The sequence below is a fragment of the Protomyctophum bolini genome, assembly GCF_963924005.1.
Source record: "Protomyctophum bolini genome assembly, chromosome: 11".
Lineage (NCBI taxonomy): Eukaryota > Metazoa > Chordata > Actinopteri > Myctophiformes > Myctophidae > Protomyctophum > Protomyctophum bolini.
Genome location: NC_137872.1, coordinates 2,890,583 through 2,907,165, shown reverse-complemented (window position 1 = coordinate 2,907,165; position 16,583 = coordinate 2,890,583). Strand labels below are relative to the sequence as shown.

The 16,583-nt window shown below is 44.0% G+C and overlaps 1 protein-coding gene across 2 annotated transcripts in view; it reads left to right on the top strand.

The window, feature by feature from the left end:
* The first annotated feature begins 503 nt into the window (after positions 1 to 503).
* Positions 504 to 16,583, top strand: part of LOC308323606 (aconitate hydratase, mitochondrial-like) — a 54,083-nt gene continuing 38,003 nt past the window's right edge. The window contains exons 1-6 of one of the 2 annotated variants that reach the window (XM_080775360.1): positions 504 to 563; positions 6,105 to 6,247; positions 8,089 to 8,347; positions 9,305 to 9,397; positions 11,551 to 11,709; positions 12,775 to 12,925. In XM_080775360.1, the coding sequence (XP_080631486.1) occupies positions 528 to 563; positions 6,105 to 6,247; positions 8,089 to 8,347; positions 9,305 to 9,397; positions 11,551 to 11,709; positions 12,775 to 12,925 (841 nt within the window). In that variant the 5' untranslated portion in view covers positions 504 to 527. The remainder of the gene's footprint in view (positions 564 to 6,104; positions 6,248 to 8,088; positions 8,348 to 9,304; positions 9,398 to 11,550; positions 11,710 to 12,774; positions 12,926 to 16,583) is intronic. The other variant, XR_013964828.1, reaches the window with a different exon arrangement.

Below are 16,583 nucleotides of genomic sequence, written 5' to 3'. Positions count from 1 at the left end.
TTCAGATGTAGAGTTTCTGGCCAATATTGATGACATCAGGGATCTCCATATATGGGCTTAATATTAGGTCTCCATCCCTGATGATGTCACATGATGTCACATGATGTCATGTGCTCTCTCACCTGGGGTGTGGCCAACCAACACGCGGGAAATGCACGATTATATAGTTTATTAGCCTATTATTATTATTATTATTATTACTAGACGGTGCACTATAATTTTGTAAGTTTTACTTTTAGGTATCACAGCAGCAGTTTATTTTTTTTTACTTTTGAGGGACATTCTTTAGTTTACATCATGACAACATAATGTAATGTTTATTGATTAGTGTTTGCTCGAAGCCTCTTCATTTGTCAATTCCAACACTTTATAGCCGCATGTCATGTCTTAAACTATGACATTTTTAGGTCACAAATGCCAGAGAGCATAAAAGCCACGTAATAAACATAACGGTCTCTATAGGGCGCTTACAAATAAATCTCTGACGTCACATTTCGGCGACACACACATCTTTGTCAGTGAGCAAAATGGCGTCTTACTGTTTGACTGTCACTAGGCTGCGGGTAAGAAATTCATATTTCACACAGTTACATCTTTCAAACGCATATTTATGTTGAACGCACGCGGTAAGGTCAAAACTGCGTTCAACGTCTTGATACTCCCATCGTCAACGGAGTCACGACAGTGTGTAAATACTGAGAAGAGCTAACCCAGCTGCGTCGCTTTCCTGCGTCGCTAGGTCACAGTGTCCCCGATTGACTCTTGGATGCAAGTACGCTGCAGCGGCCAGCCCATGACCAACTGTGGGCACGTTACATTCTTGATTCTTCATAACAATGTCGATTTAGACCGCCCAAGTTGACCTAGACATTGATTGGAAGTTGTCGGAATGGTCCAGCAGATTACAAGGTGGTCGCAAGTCGCATCAAGGTTACTGAGAATATCTACATTGCGCACTTCCAAGTGAAGTGAGAACCTATAGCTCTGGTCTGCAACTAGCCCAACATTTTAGATTCTCGTAGAGGTTTTTTTTCGATTCTGAGATTCGTCAGAATCGAAAAAAACCTCTACGAGAATCTAAGATTTTGGGCTAGTCTGCAACGGCATTAGAGCTATTGACCAGAGCTAGAGAACCTAGCCCTGAAACATGACTGTCATGATGATCATGAGCGTCATGTGAACCAATAATGAGAACCATTCTTTATTCGTTTATTTGATCGGGACAGTGTATATTGATGAACAACATTACAAATGCATGCAGTGTAAATATACCAGATTTAGCAAGATTTGCTCATTTCCATCTGCAGTCCCCAGACATCAAACATCAAACAATACAAACAGGACTGACATACAGGACATTCTTTTGATTGATTGAAATATGTATTAACAGTTTTACAGTAGGCTACATTTCAAGCACAAACTCAATACAAAGACTGTTAACTGTGAGGAGAGAGAGAGCATACAAATACCTAGTACATTTCAAACGTAATAAGACTAGTAAGAATAAGAAAATATTAAACTATTAGATAAAAACTATTATTAGGGTATAGGTTTACTCTAATAATCACTCCAACACAAGCATACAAAAGAAATACACCTAAAATAATCATGAATGGTTGCAGCTTTGGTTTTCAAGCAACCTTTTTTTTTTCAGATTGATCGTTGCCAATCCATGGGATATTTTGGACTGGTAGTGAAGTGTGAATCTTGTTATAACGATCTCGAATCTCCCAATAGATTTTGTGGTCATTATAGCTAGTTTGAGGCCAACATCCACCTTTTATTGATCACATTTGGCAGGGGATTTGGTGATTTGATTTGGCATCGTTGGTTTTGTTTTCATGTGTGTTTGTATTCTATAAGCATGCAGTAGTATGATAATCACCTGTGGCCATGGCACAATGATTTGGATTGCTCTGTTTGACTGCAACTTTTTATGGCCCTTATTTACTTCTCTTTGCAGGGTCTTCACTCAGTAGAACCAGTAGAAGCCCTAGAGGCATACCCTACCTCAGGGGTCGGCAACCTCTTTGACTTGAAGTGTCGTGTTTTTATTTTCTTGATAGTTAGTGTGCCATGTCAACATTATGTTGAATTATGACACCGTTGATTGTCCATAAATATAACGACATTTCTTTCTTCTTCTGGACTATTGTCTTTCACATCAGGACATTGTAATGATCATTATTATTAACCCCCCCCCCCCCCCCCCCAGTCACAGTTCAGTTTGAATTCATGTAGAATTGTGCAGGATTTGCATGCATTTGAGAGAGCTTAATTAAGAAAAATCCTCTCTTGCACACGTATGCCTATGCACGTATGCCTGTGATCACCCTTCACTGTGCCAATGTTGGCACCCGAGCCTAAGGTTGCCTATCCCTGCCCTACCTTAAAGGGGGAGTGTCAAAGCCCGAGATTAACATTGCTGATAAGGTACATCACGTGGTCTGAATGAAAACAGTTTCAAACGACACGTGACTATATCTCAGGCTCTGACGTGACCTAGCATCTAGCCGAGCTGAGTGGCTAGCGCAGTAAAGGCTAGTGGTTTTGAGGTAACCTTTTGCGTCATACTAGGTGAAAATATCATTAAAAAATTATTTTATTGCTTTTATTTATTCCTTACAATGACATTGAGTTGACGTGGAAGTTTTAGCGTAAACTGTTGCATAATCGCAATTTCGCACTCGGACTTCCAGAGAGCTGGGATGCAGCCCCGCTCACGACCGTTTGTCCCCTCTCACCGCCGGGGCACAGAGAGCTGGGATGCAGCCCCTCTCACCGCCGGGGCACAGAGCCTATTCTGTTCATGCAGGCTGCGCAGTGCCTCTCTGCCCCGCATTGAACTGGGCATGTGTGTACATACACACACACACACACACAACATTGTTTCTTCATGTGAAATGTTTGTTTATGCATAATGAATTCATGAGTGAAAAACATTGTATGGGTCAGACCCGAATAGTTCTGATGATCCTCATGGGGGCTATCCGCAGCCCCGCCTCCCCCCCCCCCAGCGGTGAAAAAAAAGAAGTTGATGTTTTCTCGCGTTTACGTGAAGCTAGCGGAAAGGCATTTACGTGGATTTCATGTGTCCCGACCTAGACCTAGAATGCCTGTGATCATTTAATTGTACTTCGTACTAGTCTATATATATGATATATAAATGCCGAGTGCACTTGCATGCCTATGCATGCATTCTAGAGGCAAGTCCCATAAGGAAACTGCCCCTGCAAGCGACACCTTTTTATTTATTTATTAGGATATTTCTATAGCATGCGCGATTGCGCTGCTCACTTGACAGCCTTCTCTAGGCTACTCGCAGTGCAACGCGTTGTGAGCTTGTAGATCGGCTCCCGTGGACTCGCGGTGCATGTTAAAAAACAAACTCACAATTATAATAAGAACATTATAGGCCTACACTTATCTGCATTCTGCACTGTACGAATCCAACGTTGTTTAGTGTTGTTTAGTGAGTCAGTTCTCTGACTGTCGGTGTGTGTGTGTGTGTGTGTGTGTGTGTGAGAGAGAGAGAGAGAGAGAGGGGGGGGGGTCTCGCCCCCCCCATATCGGTGTGTGTGAGAGAGAGATAGAGAGTGTGTGTGTGTGTGTGTGTGTGTGTGTGTGTGTGTGTGTGTGGAGGGGTATAATATTTGATATACATAAAATGATCACCCATACAAGTTGATCATTATAGCCTAAATAACGCTATGTCAAGTTTCATCATACTTCTGGTGGCTATTTGGAGAGCTCCAAGTTGTGCACGGAGAGAGAGAGAGAGAGAGAGAGAGAGAGAGAGACCGCCCCCCCATATCGGTGTGTGTGTGTGAGAGAGAGAGAGAGAGAGAGAGAGAGAGAGAGAGTGTGTGTGTGTGTGTGTGTGTGTGAGAGAGAGAGAGAGAGAGAGAGAGAGAGAGAGAGGGGCGGACACAGGTTAGGCCGGCCGCTAGAGTAGTCACAGGCAGTGTACTGGTAACGTTACGTGAAGCTCCAGGGCTCCGTGAGCCCTGTTCAGCATTTAGCCGGCTGAGGGCGTGTCAGCGGGGGGAGACAGATAGACAAGATAGGTACGATGGAGCCCGTCGCGCGGAATTGCGATTATGCAACAGTTTTCCCTAAAACTTGGACGTCAACTCGGTGTCATTCTGGCGAGTTTTTTGTAGCAAAAAAGTAATTTTTCCACCAAACTTTTACCCAGCTATGAGGCTGAAGGTGGCCTCAAAACCACTAGCATGAGTTGATAGCCACCAGGAACGCTAACTCGCAGAGCCCAGAGCCGCTCTGACATTTAGACCAGATACAAGATCAATTTTATTGGTCAAATTGAGCTGGCCCGTAAGTACGTCACAATCTAGATGCTAGCGTTAATAGCCTTAATAGCTTCCCGAGAGGCGTGTCAGCCCCGCTTTAACATCAATGTACGCATATCATGATAATCGAAAGAAGACTTTAAACTAGTTACTGAAAGCATAGCGTTTTTAAGATGGTGTTTAATAATAAGGTAATCCAGTCTGCTCAAATGTCCATTGGTGTTTAATGGCATGAAAGGTCTTCTGCAACCTGCAGACACCCTCCTCTAGGGCAGCAGGCCATTAACCCATTCTGGCCAGGAACCCATTTTGGTGTTAGCACTATGTTATGCTTTAGCTATTGAAAAATAGCAGATCTACAAGCTCATAGCGCGCCACCGAGTGGCGCGCTACGAGCTTGTAGGTCTGCTATTTTTTGAAAAATCGAAAGAACGACTGACATTTTTTAAATCTGATCTCGGGTCAGAATTCGTTAATCAGACCAGTGTGTGTCCAGTGGAAACCTCGTATGAATCTGATCTCAGGTCAGAATGGGTTAATGAGAACCGCAGCGTTTTGCCGCCGGGGTTCATCCTGCAATCGGCTCAATAAGATAATGAGATATTTTGTGCAACGTTGACATTTTGGAGTTTTGGAGTTCATTATTCCACAAAGTTGGGCCATTGACAGAAAAAGCTGTCTTGCCCAACTCTGTCTGGGCCTGAGGAACCTTGAGCCTTAAGAAATCACCAGAGCGGGTTCTGATAGGAGCTATTGTTCAGTTCCTACTTCATCATTCATCATCATCATCATCATCATCATCATCACAGTTTGTTACCTTCTTCCGGGAACATTGAGTGCTCGGATGGAGGCAGGGACAAAGAAGTATTTCTACCTGTGTTTTGTGGTCCTATAGGGACACACAAGTGAAGGCCGGATGGCAGCAGCATATACTCCGAACTGAGTGGGTGTTGTTGGGTCTGGTGATTCGGTCCGGTTGAGCGGATGGACAGGGCTTTTTTGAACAGCTTGTCTATCATAAAAGAAATCAAGGCTCTCTCACTCCAATTGGATGCCAGTAATTTTAGAAGCGGTTTTAGACAATTCTCCCAAGGGAATTTCTATCCTCGATAACGAGTTTACCGTACCAACAGATATAGGAGAGATGACTGAATGTATGTAGGCAAGGCGCTATAGAACAGTTTCATCAGCCTTTTTTCAACATTAAACCTAGCCCAGCACAGCCAGTAAAGGCGTTGCTGGCCCTTTTTTGCACAGCATGTCACTTGTCAGTGTTTGCATCAAAGTTATTGTCAAGTTATTGTCGATAATTGTAAATTCTGGTTATTAAGTTGATTTCTTTTCATCATACCAACCATTGAAAGCTTATTGTGTTGTATGCCCCAAACTCAGACATGAAGTCTTTGTCCATCTCCATCTTCAACCGCTTATCCGTAGTCGGGTCGCGGGGGCAACAGCTCCACCAGAGAGCTCCAGACTTCCCTCTCTAGAGCAACATTAGTCTCCTCCCAGTGGGACGTGGTCCTTGGTCTGCCCCGGGGTCTCCTCCCAGTGGGACGTGGTCCTTGGTCTGCCCCGGGGTCTCCTCCCAGTGGGACGTGCGTCGAGGACCTCCCTAGGGAGACGCCGAGAGGCATCCTAACCAGATGCCCGAACCACCTCAGCTGACTCCTTTCCAGGCGAAGGAGCAGCGGTTCTACTACGAGTCTCTCTCTTGTGACTGAACTTCTCACCCTATCTCTAAGGGAAGTCTTTGTTTGTCTTTGAATTGTCTTTTCCAACGTCTCGTTGCAGCTGGTCCTCGGCACCGGCGTCAGACGTCTCCATGTCTCGGCAGCGTTCGGCGCCAAGGCCAAGGTGGCCATGAGCCGCTTTGAGCCCGCCTCATACATCAACTATGAAACGCTGCACCAGAACATCAACCTAGTGCGCAAGAGGTCAGGACACACACACACGCACACACAAGCATGCACCATGCACGCACGCACGCACGCACGCACGCACCAGTTGTTTTTGGCAGCAAATTTCTATTTTAGTTTTAGTATATATATAGGGCTGTATTTTGCATGTCTTAAGTACCAGGTCTTATTCCCTAACTTGAGTAAACTAAAGACCTGGAGGCGTGATCAATGCTCTTTGGCCACTCAGAATAGCCAAATGGCATTGATCACGCCTCCAATTTGCCACTCGATGTGCCATTCACTTTAAGTGTAAAATTACTTATACTGGATCTCTTGTCCACTAGTCCCTTCCTAACATTTTAGTATAGTTTCTATCTGTTGACGAAATTGTCAATACATTTAGCTTAGTCTTAGTCATAATAGCTTAGTTTTCATTTAGTTTCCATTTAGTTTTCGTCAGTGAAAAAAGGTAGTCGACAAAAAATGTTCGTCTTAGTTTTAGTCAACAAAAACAACACTGTCTGGCACACACACACACACACACACACACACACACACACACACACACACACGTCTAGTCTTTACTTTTATGTTTACGTCTATTCTTGTCACTGGTGTCTGTTACTCTCTCATAGTAAATCCATTGACACTGTTGATATCTCAGCGCCAACAGGGCTTCACTAGACTAATTATAGATGACCACCAGACATGCCCCTCTCCCTTAGGTAACCACCAGACATGCCCCTCTCCCTTAGCTCATCACTGGCTATATTCCAGGAACAGGAGCAAGTACTATTTTGGATAACTGTAGTTAATAAATAATAATAATAATTTTAAATATATTTTTGGGCGATTTCTCTGCCTTTTCTCGCTGCGAGTTAGTGCATTTTAGTTTTACTTAGAGAGAGAGAGAGAGAGGATAGTTGTTTAGAGTTAACACTAGAGAAAGTAGGAATGCTAAAAGTTTAAACACCCAAGTACCGAAACAATGTAATTCATTAATAAACAATTCCTGAAATGGTAGACCTACTTTTTATCATCATCATCTAGCTAGCTGACCATTTCATTTCACAAAATAATTTGATCACTTTGTAAATGAACCATAACATCTGTGGGTTTGACTACACTACACTGATAATAATAATAATAATGTATACAATGTCAATGTATGTAGAGCTTTTCTCTTCCCCATGCAAAAAGTCTTGGGGGGAAAAAAAACCACTTAAGAAATGTTTACTACTACGGTACTAATAATACACATTATCTCTGTAGTCATGTGATCATGAATCTGTCAGATTTTCGACGTGGCTTACGATTGGCTTTCCAGGCTTTGCCACCAGAGGGGCTTACTTTGCACGACATGCTACAAATTAGCATTAGCTTTTTTTTAGCAGGTTTTTATCAGCCCCCCCCCACGCACTGGAAAGCCAGTCCTGACCACCGACGCAAACACATCTAACAACCTTGTCATAAACCTCAAACCGCAAATCGTAACGCCACATTTGGTCAGTCTTCTTACTCGGTACAAGGGATACACCTGTGGAATGCCCTACCAACTGAAATAAAACGACAAACTGATCTCAAAATGTTTAATGATTTAACCAAACTCTGGTTGAAATGTGTTCGGCACATTTTAAAACTGTTATTGTACTTATCTATTGGATGTATTAGTATCTGTATGTAAAGGATTGTTTAGTATAGGTATGTTGTAGAGGATTGTTTTAGGTGGAGGTATAGAACTATAGAAAGGCCTAACTAGGGACTGGGGTTGCAAATTAGCCTTGGCTACAAACCCATATACATTGCAATGGTTTCATGTTTTTACAACTTGTCCCTGTCAAATAAACCTATAAATAAATAAACTGCACCACCCCCAGGCTCAACAGACCCCTCACGCTGTCCGAGAAGATCGTGTACGGCCACCTGGACGACCCGGCGGGGCAGGAGATCGAGCGCGGCCGCACGTACCTCCGCCTGCGCCCGGACCGCGTGGCCATGCAGGACGCCACGGCGCAGATGGCCATGCTTCAGTTCATCAGCAGCGGCCTGCCCACGGTGGCCGTGCCCTCCACCATCCACTGTGACCACCTGATCGAGGCCCAGACGGGAGGCGCTCAGGACCTGCAGAGGGCCAAGGTACCGATCCGCTTGGGATTTTTTTGTTTTTTTTATATATATTTTTTATCCCACGATTTTGTAACCCATTTTTCACCCCTGTGTCAATCATCTAATGTGATCCTGGGCTCTACACACCCTCCACCAACCTAGTCCCCATATATGGGGGACAAGGGGAGACCAACCTAGTCCCCATATATGGGGGACAAGGGGAGAGCAACCTAGTCCCCATATATGGGGGACAAGGGGAGACCAACCTAGTCCCCATATATGGGGGACAAGGGGAGAGCAACGGACTCGAACTCATGCTTCCTTCATGCCTGAGTGTCCAAGTTGCTCCTTTACACCTGACAGGGGGGAGTTTCCCTGGTTGGACGTAGCGCAGTGGAAGGAACACGTTATTCCAACCAGTTCCTTTCCCCTCCATCATGCGCCCCGGCTGGCCAGGGGGAGGCTTGTCATTTGTTAACCCATTCTGACCTGAGATCAGATTCTAGTAAAAATGTCCTTCTACATCCTGACAGTTTTCTGAAAAAGCTATGTTTCTATGTCAGTGGACCCTATTATGTAATTGGACAACAATCTACAAGCTTGTAGCTTGTAGATCTGCTCTTTTCCAATAGCTAAAGTATGATTGACATGATGCTTAAAACACCAAAGGGGTTAAATGCCATGGTTTGCTTGTATTATTCCTGTACTTCATATAGAGTTTTGATTGGGCCCTGATTGATTGGGCCCTGATTGATTGGGTCGCGATTGCTGATAAGATGTGATTATGCTTCTTGATTTTCACTGCTATGATTTGATCCAAAACATGGTAGATTCAGTCCATTTTATTCATTAGTCCCAGATTGTAGCTTTTAAAGCCACATTTATTCTGCAAAAGCTAACACGAAAAGGATGGACTTTTACACGAAAACACCGTGTCCTCAAATGAAAGCCCTAACCTAAAACTGCTCCCTGTTTCTTCTCACCCAGGAAGTGAACGAGGAGGTCTACAACTTCCTCGCGACCGCGGGAGCCAAATACGGCGTTGGTTTCTGGAAACCAGGCTCTGGTATCATCCATCAGGTACAATGCTGTGAATTAAAATGTGACTCTATTAACCCATTCTGACCGGGAACCCGTTTTGGTGTCGGCATCATGTTATGCTTTAGCTATTGAAAAATAGCAGATCTACAAGCTCATAGCGCGCCACCGAGTGGCGCGCTACGAGCTTGTAGGTCTGCTATTTTTGAAAAATCGAAGAACGACTGACATTTTTTAGAATCTGATCTCAGGTCAGAATGGGTTAATCAGACCAGTTTGTGTCCAGTGGAAACCTCGTATGAATCTGATCTCAGGTCAGAATGGGTTAAGGGACTGGGCTGTATACAAACAAATGGACTCCTAGTTACGGGTCCGTTTGTAAACTCTCAGAGTTACACACCCATAACGGGCCCGGGCCATTTGGAACCCGCTCAATGACACCACCCACAGGAGTGTTCCAGTGAGCCACCAACACCAGCACAATAGCAGCGCCCTGACTCTGTTTGACCAGAACAGGGTTTTTCAACAGATTTTTACCCAGGGACCACCATCCTGACTATAAGAGCAACCTGGGGACCACCACTATTGACCCAGGGGCCACCATCCTGGGGACCGCCACTATTGACCCAGGGACCACCATCCTGACTATAAGAGCAACCTGGGGACCACCACTATTGACCCAGGGGCCACCATCCTGACTATAAGAGCAACCTGGGGACCACCACTATTGACCCAGGGACCACCATCCTGACTATAAGAGCAACCTGGGGACCACCACTATTGACCCAGGGGCCACCATCCTGACTATAAGAGCAACCTGGGGACCACCACTATTGACCCAGGGACCACCATCCTGACTATAAGAGCAACCTGGGGACCGCCACTATTGACCCAGGGACCACCATCCTGACTATAAGAGCAACCTGGGGACCGCCACTATTGACCCAGGGACCACCATCCTGACTATAAGAGCAACCTGGGGACCGCCACTATTGACCCAGGGACCACCATCCTGACTATAAGAGCAACCTGGGGACCGCCACTATTGACCCAGGGGCCACCATCCTGACTATAAGAGCAACCTGGGGACCACCACTATTGACCCAGGGACCACCATCCTGACTATAAGAGCAACCTGGGGACCGCCACTATTGACCCAGGGACCACCATCCTGACTAAGAGCCCACCCCACACTAATAGCGGTGGGGGGGTTCATGCACCACAGGGAGCTGGAGAAAATAGCTATATTAATATCAATATAATATCTAATAAAATAGTCATTTTGTTTGAATATGATGGAATATGATTAAGGATTACTGTGATTATGGTGAGCTCACATTTCATATCACACACACACACACCATACAGTATAATAACTCCTGTAAGTTATTATAGTATTATAGTTATTATAAACCCCTTGACCAGAATGCAACAGGGCCTTCATTAGTATCATTGGTAACAGCTGTGAACGACGGAAGGAAGTAGGGAAGGGGCCCAAGTTCTTTCCAAAATGGCGTGTGTGCATAATTTATAATGGAGCCAATTGCCCCTTTTGGATGAACGGTAGATCTTTGGTTTCCCCGTGTACAATTGAAGATCTCTCCATGTTCCCAAAGAAGTGCTAAGGAGTTCTTGTTCTCCTCTCCATAGCAGGACGCTTTCCTGAGTGTCACATTAACGGCCGGCTGTGGCTCAGGAGGTAGAGCAGGTCGTCCAATGATCCATGGGTCGGCGGTTTGAATCCGTTGAAACCGTTGTAAAGCGCTTTGAGCACTTGGAAAAGCTGTTATAAAAATGCAATTCATTATAAAGTGCAATTCATTATAACATAACCTTCCCTTTCCACACTCGGCTCACCATCAATCAGACCGAAACGCAAAATGCTTTTAGACTATTAACAAGGGGGATCACAAATGTAATCAAATCCATTTCTAATAGTAATCTACAGTAAGTAACACACCTTACAGGATTGTTAACCCATTCTGACCTGAGATCAGATTCTAAAAATCTCTTCTACATCCTGACAGTTTTCAGAAAAAGCTACGTTTCTATGTCAGTCGTTGTTCGAATAGCAGACCTACAAGCTTGTAGATCTGCTATTTTTCAATAGCTAAAGCATAGCGTAATGCTAACACCCAAAAGGGGTTCCCGCCTAAAATGGGTTTTAAGACAAAGCCTGTTTCTTCATTGTCCAGATAATCCTGGAGAACTATGCCTATCCAGGAGTGATGCTGATTGGCACAGACTCTCACACGCCCAATGGCGGCGGGCTGGGGTCCATCTGTATCGGAGTGGGCGGAGCCGATGCTGTGGACGTCATGGCGGGAATCCCGTGGGAGCTCAAATGTCCTAATGTGAGTTCTAAAAAAAATTCTCTTTTTTTTTTAATGGACTTACTATTTATTAAATTCTGTTGTCGATTAAATGATCTTCCAAAGATGAAGGAATGACAAAGTTCTTCAGGTGTGAAGTATTGAGAATTTATTGAGAATTTATTAAGAAGACAGGCCTCCTTGCCTGTTCCAGCAGCCTCTCCGGGTGCAAGCCCACCTCAACCCCATTCTCAGACAGTCCTTATAGTCTTGTAATGTCCATATACGGATCTGTGCTAAACATAAAGGGCGACACACAAATAAGTATACCTTTGCTGACAGCGTGGAGGAGACAAGTCAGCTGTTAGATTGACAGCTGCATGAATTAGACTGAGCACATTAAGAGACTTAATGGAAGAAGATAAATACACAATAATGCATATATCTGTACAATTCCATTGAGTTTCTTTATTTTCTGGCTTTCATATTCGTGCATATTTTGTTAAATCCCTGAAAGATTTCTATTATTTATCATTCAAGTTATAAATGGTAAATGATGCATTTATATTGCGTCCCAAACATTCATGAAGGAAACCGTGAAAGGCACCAACCTGCTCATCGGAAGCAATTAGGGATGGGGTTCGGCGTCTTTCTCGAGGACACTTCGACACTCACTCTGGGGGAGCCCGGCATCGAACTGGGACCCTACCGGGTCCCGGGGCGACTGTGGCTCAAGAGGTAGAGCGGGTTTGAATCCCGGCTCCTCCTCCTCCTGTGTCTACATGTCGAAGTGTCCTTGAGCAAAGACACTGAACCCCAAATTGCTCCCGATGTGCTGGTTGGTACCTTGCATGGCTTCCGCCGCAATCGGTGTATGAATGCGTGTGCATTACCTATGTAAAGCGCCTTGGATAAAGGCGCTATATAAATGCACCATTTACCGGTTTCCCCAGAGGCCAGAGCCACTGCCGCTCCTTTGTTTTATTCCCCCCCTCCCCCTCCCCCCCCCCCCCATTAACATTTTGAAACGTAAATTATTCTTTTCCATTTCTCTAACGGTGTTGGCTCTCTCTCTCTCTCTCTCTCTCTCTCTCTCTCTCTCTCCAGGTGATCGGGGTGAAGCTGACGGGCAGCCTGTCTGGCTGGACATCTCCCAAGGATGTGATCCTGAAGGTGGCCGGAATCCTGACCGTGAAGGGAGGAACCGGAGCCATCGTGGAGTACTACGGGCCTGGAGTGGACTCCATCTCCTGCACCGGTGAGCATGAAATAAAACACGAACCGGAGCCATCGTAGAGTACTACGGGCCTGGAGTGGACTCCATCTCCTGCACCGCTGAGACAAAGGAAACCCAGTGGGTTTAGATAGAAAGGCACGCTTTGTCAATGGAAGAGAATGGATTTCCTATTTTAAGACATTCTGACCTGAGATCAGATTCATACGAGGTTTCCACTGGACACACACTGGTCTGATTAACCCATTCTGACCTGAGATCAGATTCAAAAAATGTCAGTCGTTCTTCGATTAAAAAAAAATAGCAGACCTGCAAGCTCGTAGCGCGCCACTCGGTGGCGCGCTATGAGCTTGTAGATCTGCTATTTTTCAATAGCTAAAGCATATTGCACATGATGCCGTTCAGAATGCCCGTTCAGAATGGGTTAAGACATTTAGACCTGAGATCAGATTCTAAAAAAAAAAAAAGTCTTCTACATCCCGACAGTTCTCTCTCTCTCTCTCTCTCTCTCTCTCTCTCTCTCTTATTAGCAGACAACATTGCAACACTATCTCTCTCTCTGTTTCTGGCGCCCCCTAATGGTACCCTATAGTCATATACTGGTGCTCCTGACCACATGGGTGGGTACATACATACATACATACTTGACCACATGGGTACATAGGTGTACAAGGACATTGCTGGTTGTAGGAGTGGTTGCACCACTCAAAAATAGCAGACCGAGTGGCGCGCTACGAGCTTGTAGGTCTGCTATTTTTCAATAGCTAAAACATATACTAATACTTATATACCGATATCTCATATAATACTAATACTTATATACCTTATATATCTCATTTGGCTGACCCGTTGAAACACTTAAAACCCCATTTATCAGTGACATTATTTTTATTCAAAGTTTTACTGCACTCTCAATCATCATGCACACCCATTCTGTTGTGTTCTTTTAAATATGTGTTATACATTAATGATTAAAAATGCACATTTTGGGTCATTCTTGCCCTGATGAAGACCAGTTTAATGGTCGAAAACAAGGCTTTCCTCCTCTTTGAAAGTGCCATGAAAGATGCCCCACCCCCACCCCACGGTGTCTGATATATAATGTAATATAATATCCTTTATTACAAGAGAGAAGTGGTACCCATATTCAGAAGAAAAACCCAAAGCCACAACAGCTACGTCGCTATTGCAACACCCACAACACCATCTTACACACTACACCCACACACACTCACACGGCAGTGACGTCACACACTTACCCTTCGTAGGCCTTCGCAGTGTTGCTGACCTATCTCCTCAAAACCCGTCGTTCGCTAACACTCAGCACCAGCCCACAAAGAATAGTCTTGGCATTCGCACTAATAATGCCTCACTTCCACACTCACGCCGCCAATGCATTTGTTTAATACACACATTCTCGGGCCAAGCACCCAAACACCCACATCCCCGAGGCTTTCCTACACGGAACACGGAATCACTGCTGCCCCAACAGGGTCAGAAACAAGCCCAACAAGCCCACAAACAAGCCCTTTAAACCACGCTACTTACATACACTACAACTCGCTTACAATTCGCAAACCTGGCAACACTGCCCTGCCTCATACGTCACCAGCTCTGTTCTGTCCGTCGAGCTCACAATCTGTCGCAGCCATCTTGCTTTTCATTTTGATGGGCGAGTGGACATTTAATGCAAATAAATTAATTATAGGTCCAGCAAGCAAATCATGATGGTCTGTTTGTGCTCAATAGGTCACAATAACATTCCGAAATTAGGTGTTGTGTTTTGTATGACATTTTCCCCAGTAGTAGTTGCATATCTATCTCAGCTTTTGCCTGATAGCACACATGCTAACGTCAGCAGCATTTCATGACAGGTTGCCATAGCAACATACAGTGTGCGCAGACCTAACATGAGTTGTTTACAACAGAAACACACGGCCTTTTAACCACGCTACTTACACACAACAGGTCGGGAGTTATTAAACCGAACGTGGACGCTGTTTCAGTGTTACATTTGCTGCGCATATCGGATTAATTGTAACGGCATGCATGATAAATGTAACAACGCTAAAAAACACCATTAAAAATATCGTTTTCAGCTCAGTTAAAGCAATTATATTTCATTGAAGCAACTCCTTAGAATTGTTTTCATACCATGGATGTGATAAGAAAATGTATCAAACATAAGGGAAATATTAAATAGTATCGGGTGTACCAGTTTGGGCATTTCTTTTTTTTCAATGGGGCAATACATTGATTAAACAAACGTTTGATTGATTGAGTTGTACAATGTTATACAACCCTAAACTAATTTTAGAATACACTACACAATACAATACAATTTTAGAACATATTTTGCACGTTTCATTTTTTTACTCAGAGATCCGTTTAGCTACACATGTAATATTTTCAGGCAACGGACCTACACATGTCAGCTACCATAAACCACTTCAAGTTATTAGGACGAAATAACTGACAGGAGTGACGGTGCTGTGCTGTGAGTAAACTAATAGGGGAGAGCCGCCAAGGATGTAACATTTTGCACGTTTCATTTCTTTACTCAGAGATCCGTTTAGCTACACATGTAATATTTTCAGGCAACGGACCTACACATGTCAGCTACCATAAACCACTTCAAGTTATTTTTTTGATAAAACAGGTCGGGAGTTATTAAACCGAACGTGGACGCTGTTTCAGTGTTACATTTGCTGCGCATATCGGATTAATTGTAACGGCATGCATGATAAATGTAACAACGCTAAAAAACACCATTAAACATATCGTTTTCAGCTTAAAGCAATTATATTTCATTGAAGCAACTCCTTAGCATTGTTTTCACACCATGGATGTGATAAGAAAATGTATCAAACATAAGGGAAATATTAAATAGTATCGGGTGTACCAGTTTGGGCTTTTCTTTTTTTCCAATGGGGCAATACATTGATTCAACAAACGTTTGATTGATTGAGTTGTACAATGTTATACAACCCTAAACTAATTTTAGAATACACTACACAATACAATACAATTTTAGAACATATAATATTGGCCAATATGTCAAATATGTAAATATTACATATAATGGCATTGAATGGAAGCGGACCATTTGTAACACATGTTACAAATGACCCGCTTTTGCAAGTTTTCTTTGCCATTGCTTACAGACCAGAATGAACGTGAATTCCGTCTAAACACGATGCAAACTAATGAAGAACATAAGCATGAAGACATCCATGTGGATTTTTATTCACCAACACCAAAGAAAAAAAAAGGAGCACACATATACTCCAGGTGTAAAATTATACGCATTTTGAAAAAAGTCAGATTTTCGCCAATAACTCCCCGTAGGACAAAGGTAAACACTTCAAACTTCCTGGACACGTAGAGTACGTTGCTGTACACATACTGACGCGATGGCGTCATGGTGGCGTTGACCAATCAAGAGATAACGTCCATGTTACAACCGTGAAGCGTTACAACCTTGGCGGCTCTCCCCTACATTTGTTACTAACATTAGGTTGTGGCGAAGTAGAAACATGGCGAGCAGATAGTGTGTTTTGGACAAACAGGCTAGGTATTGGTGTTGATTTGGGTCAACTGGACAAACAGCGTGGTGTTGTTTTGTGTCTGTGTTTGTGTTGGAGCGCCTCAGTGTGGCCGTACAGGTCATGTGCAACCTCTT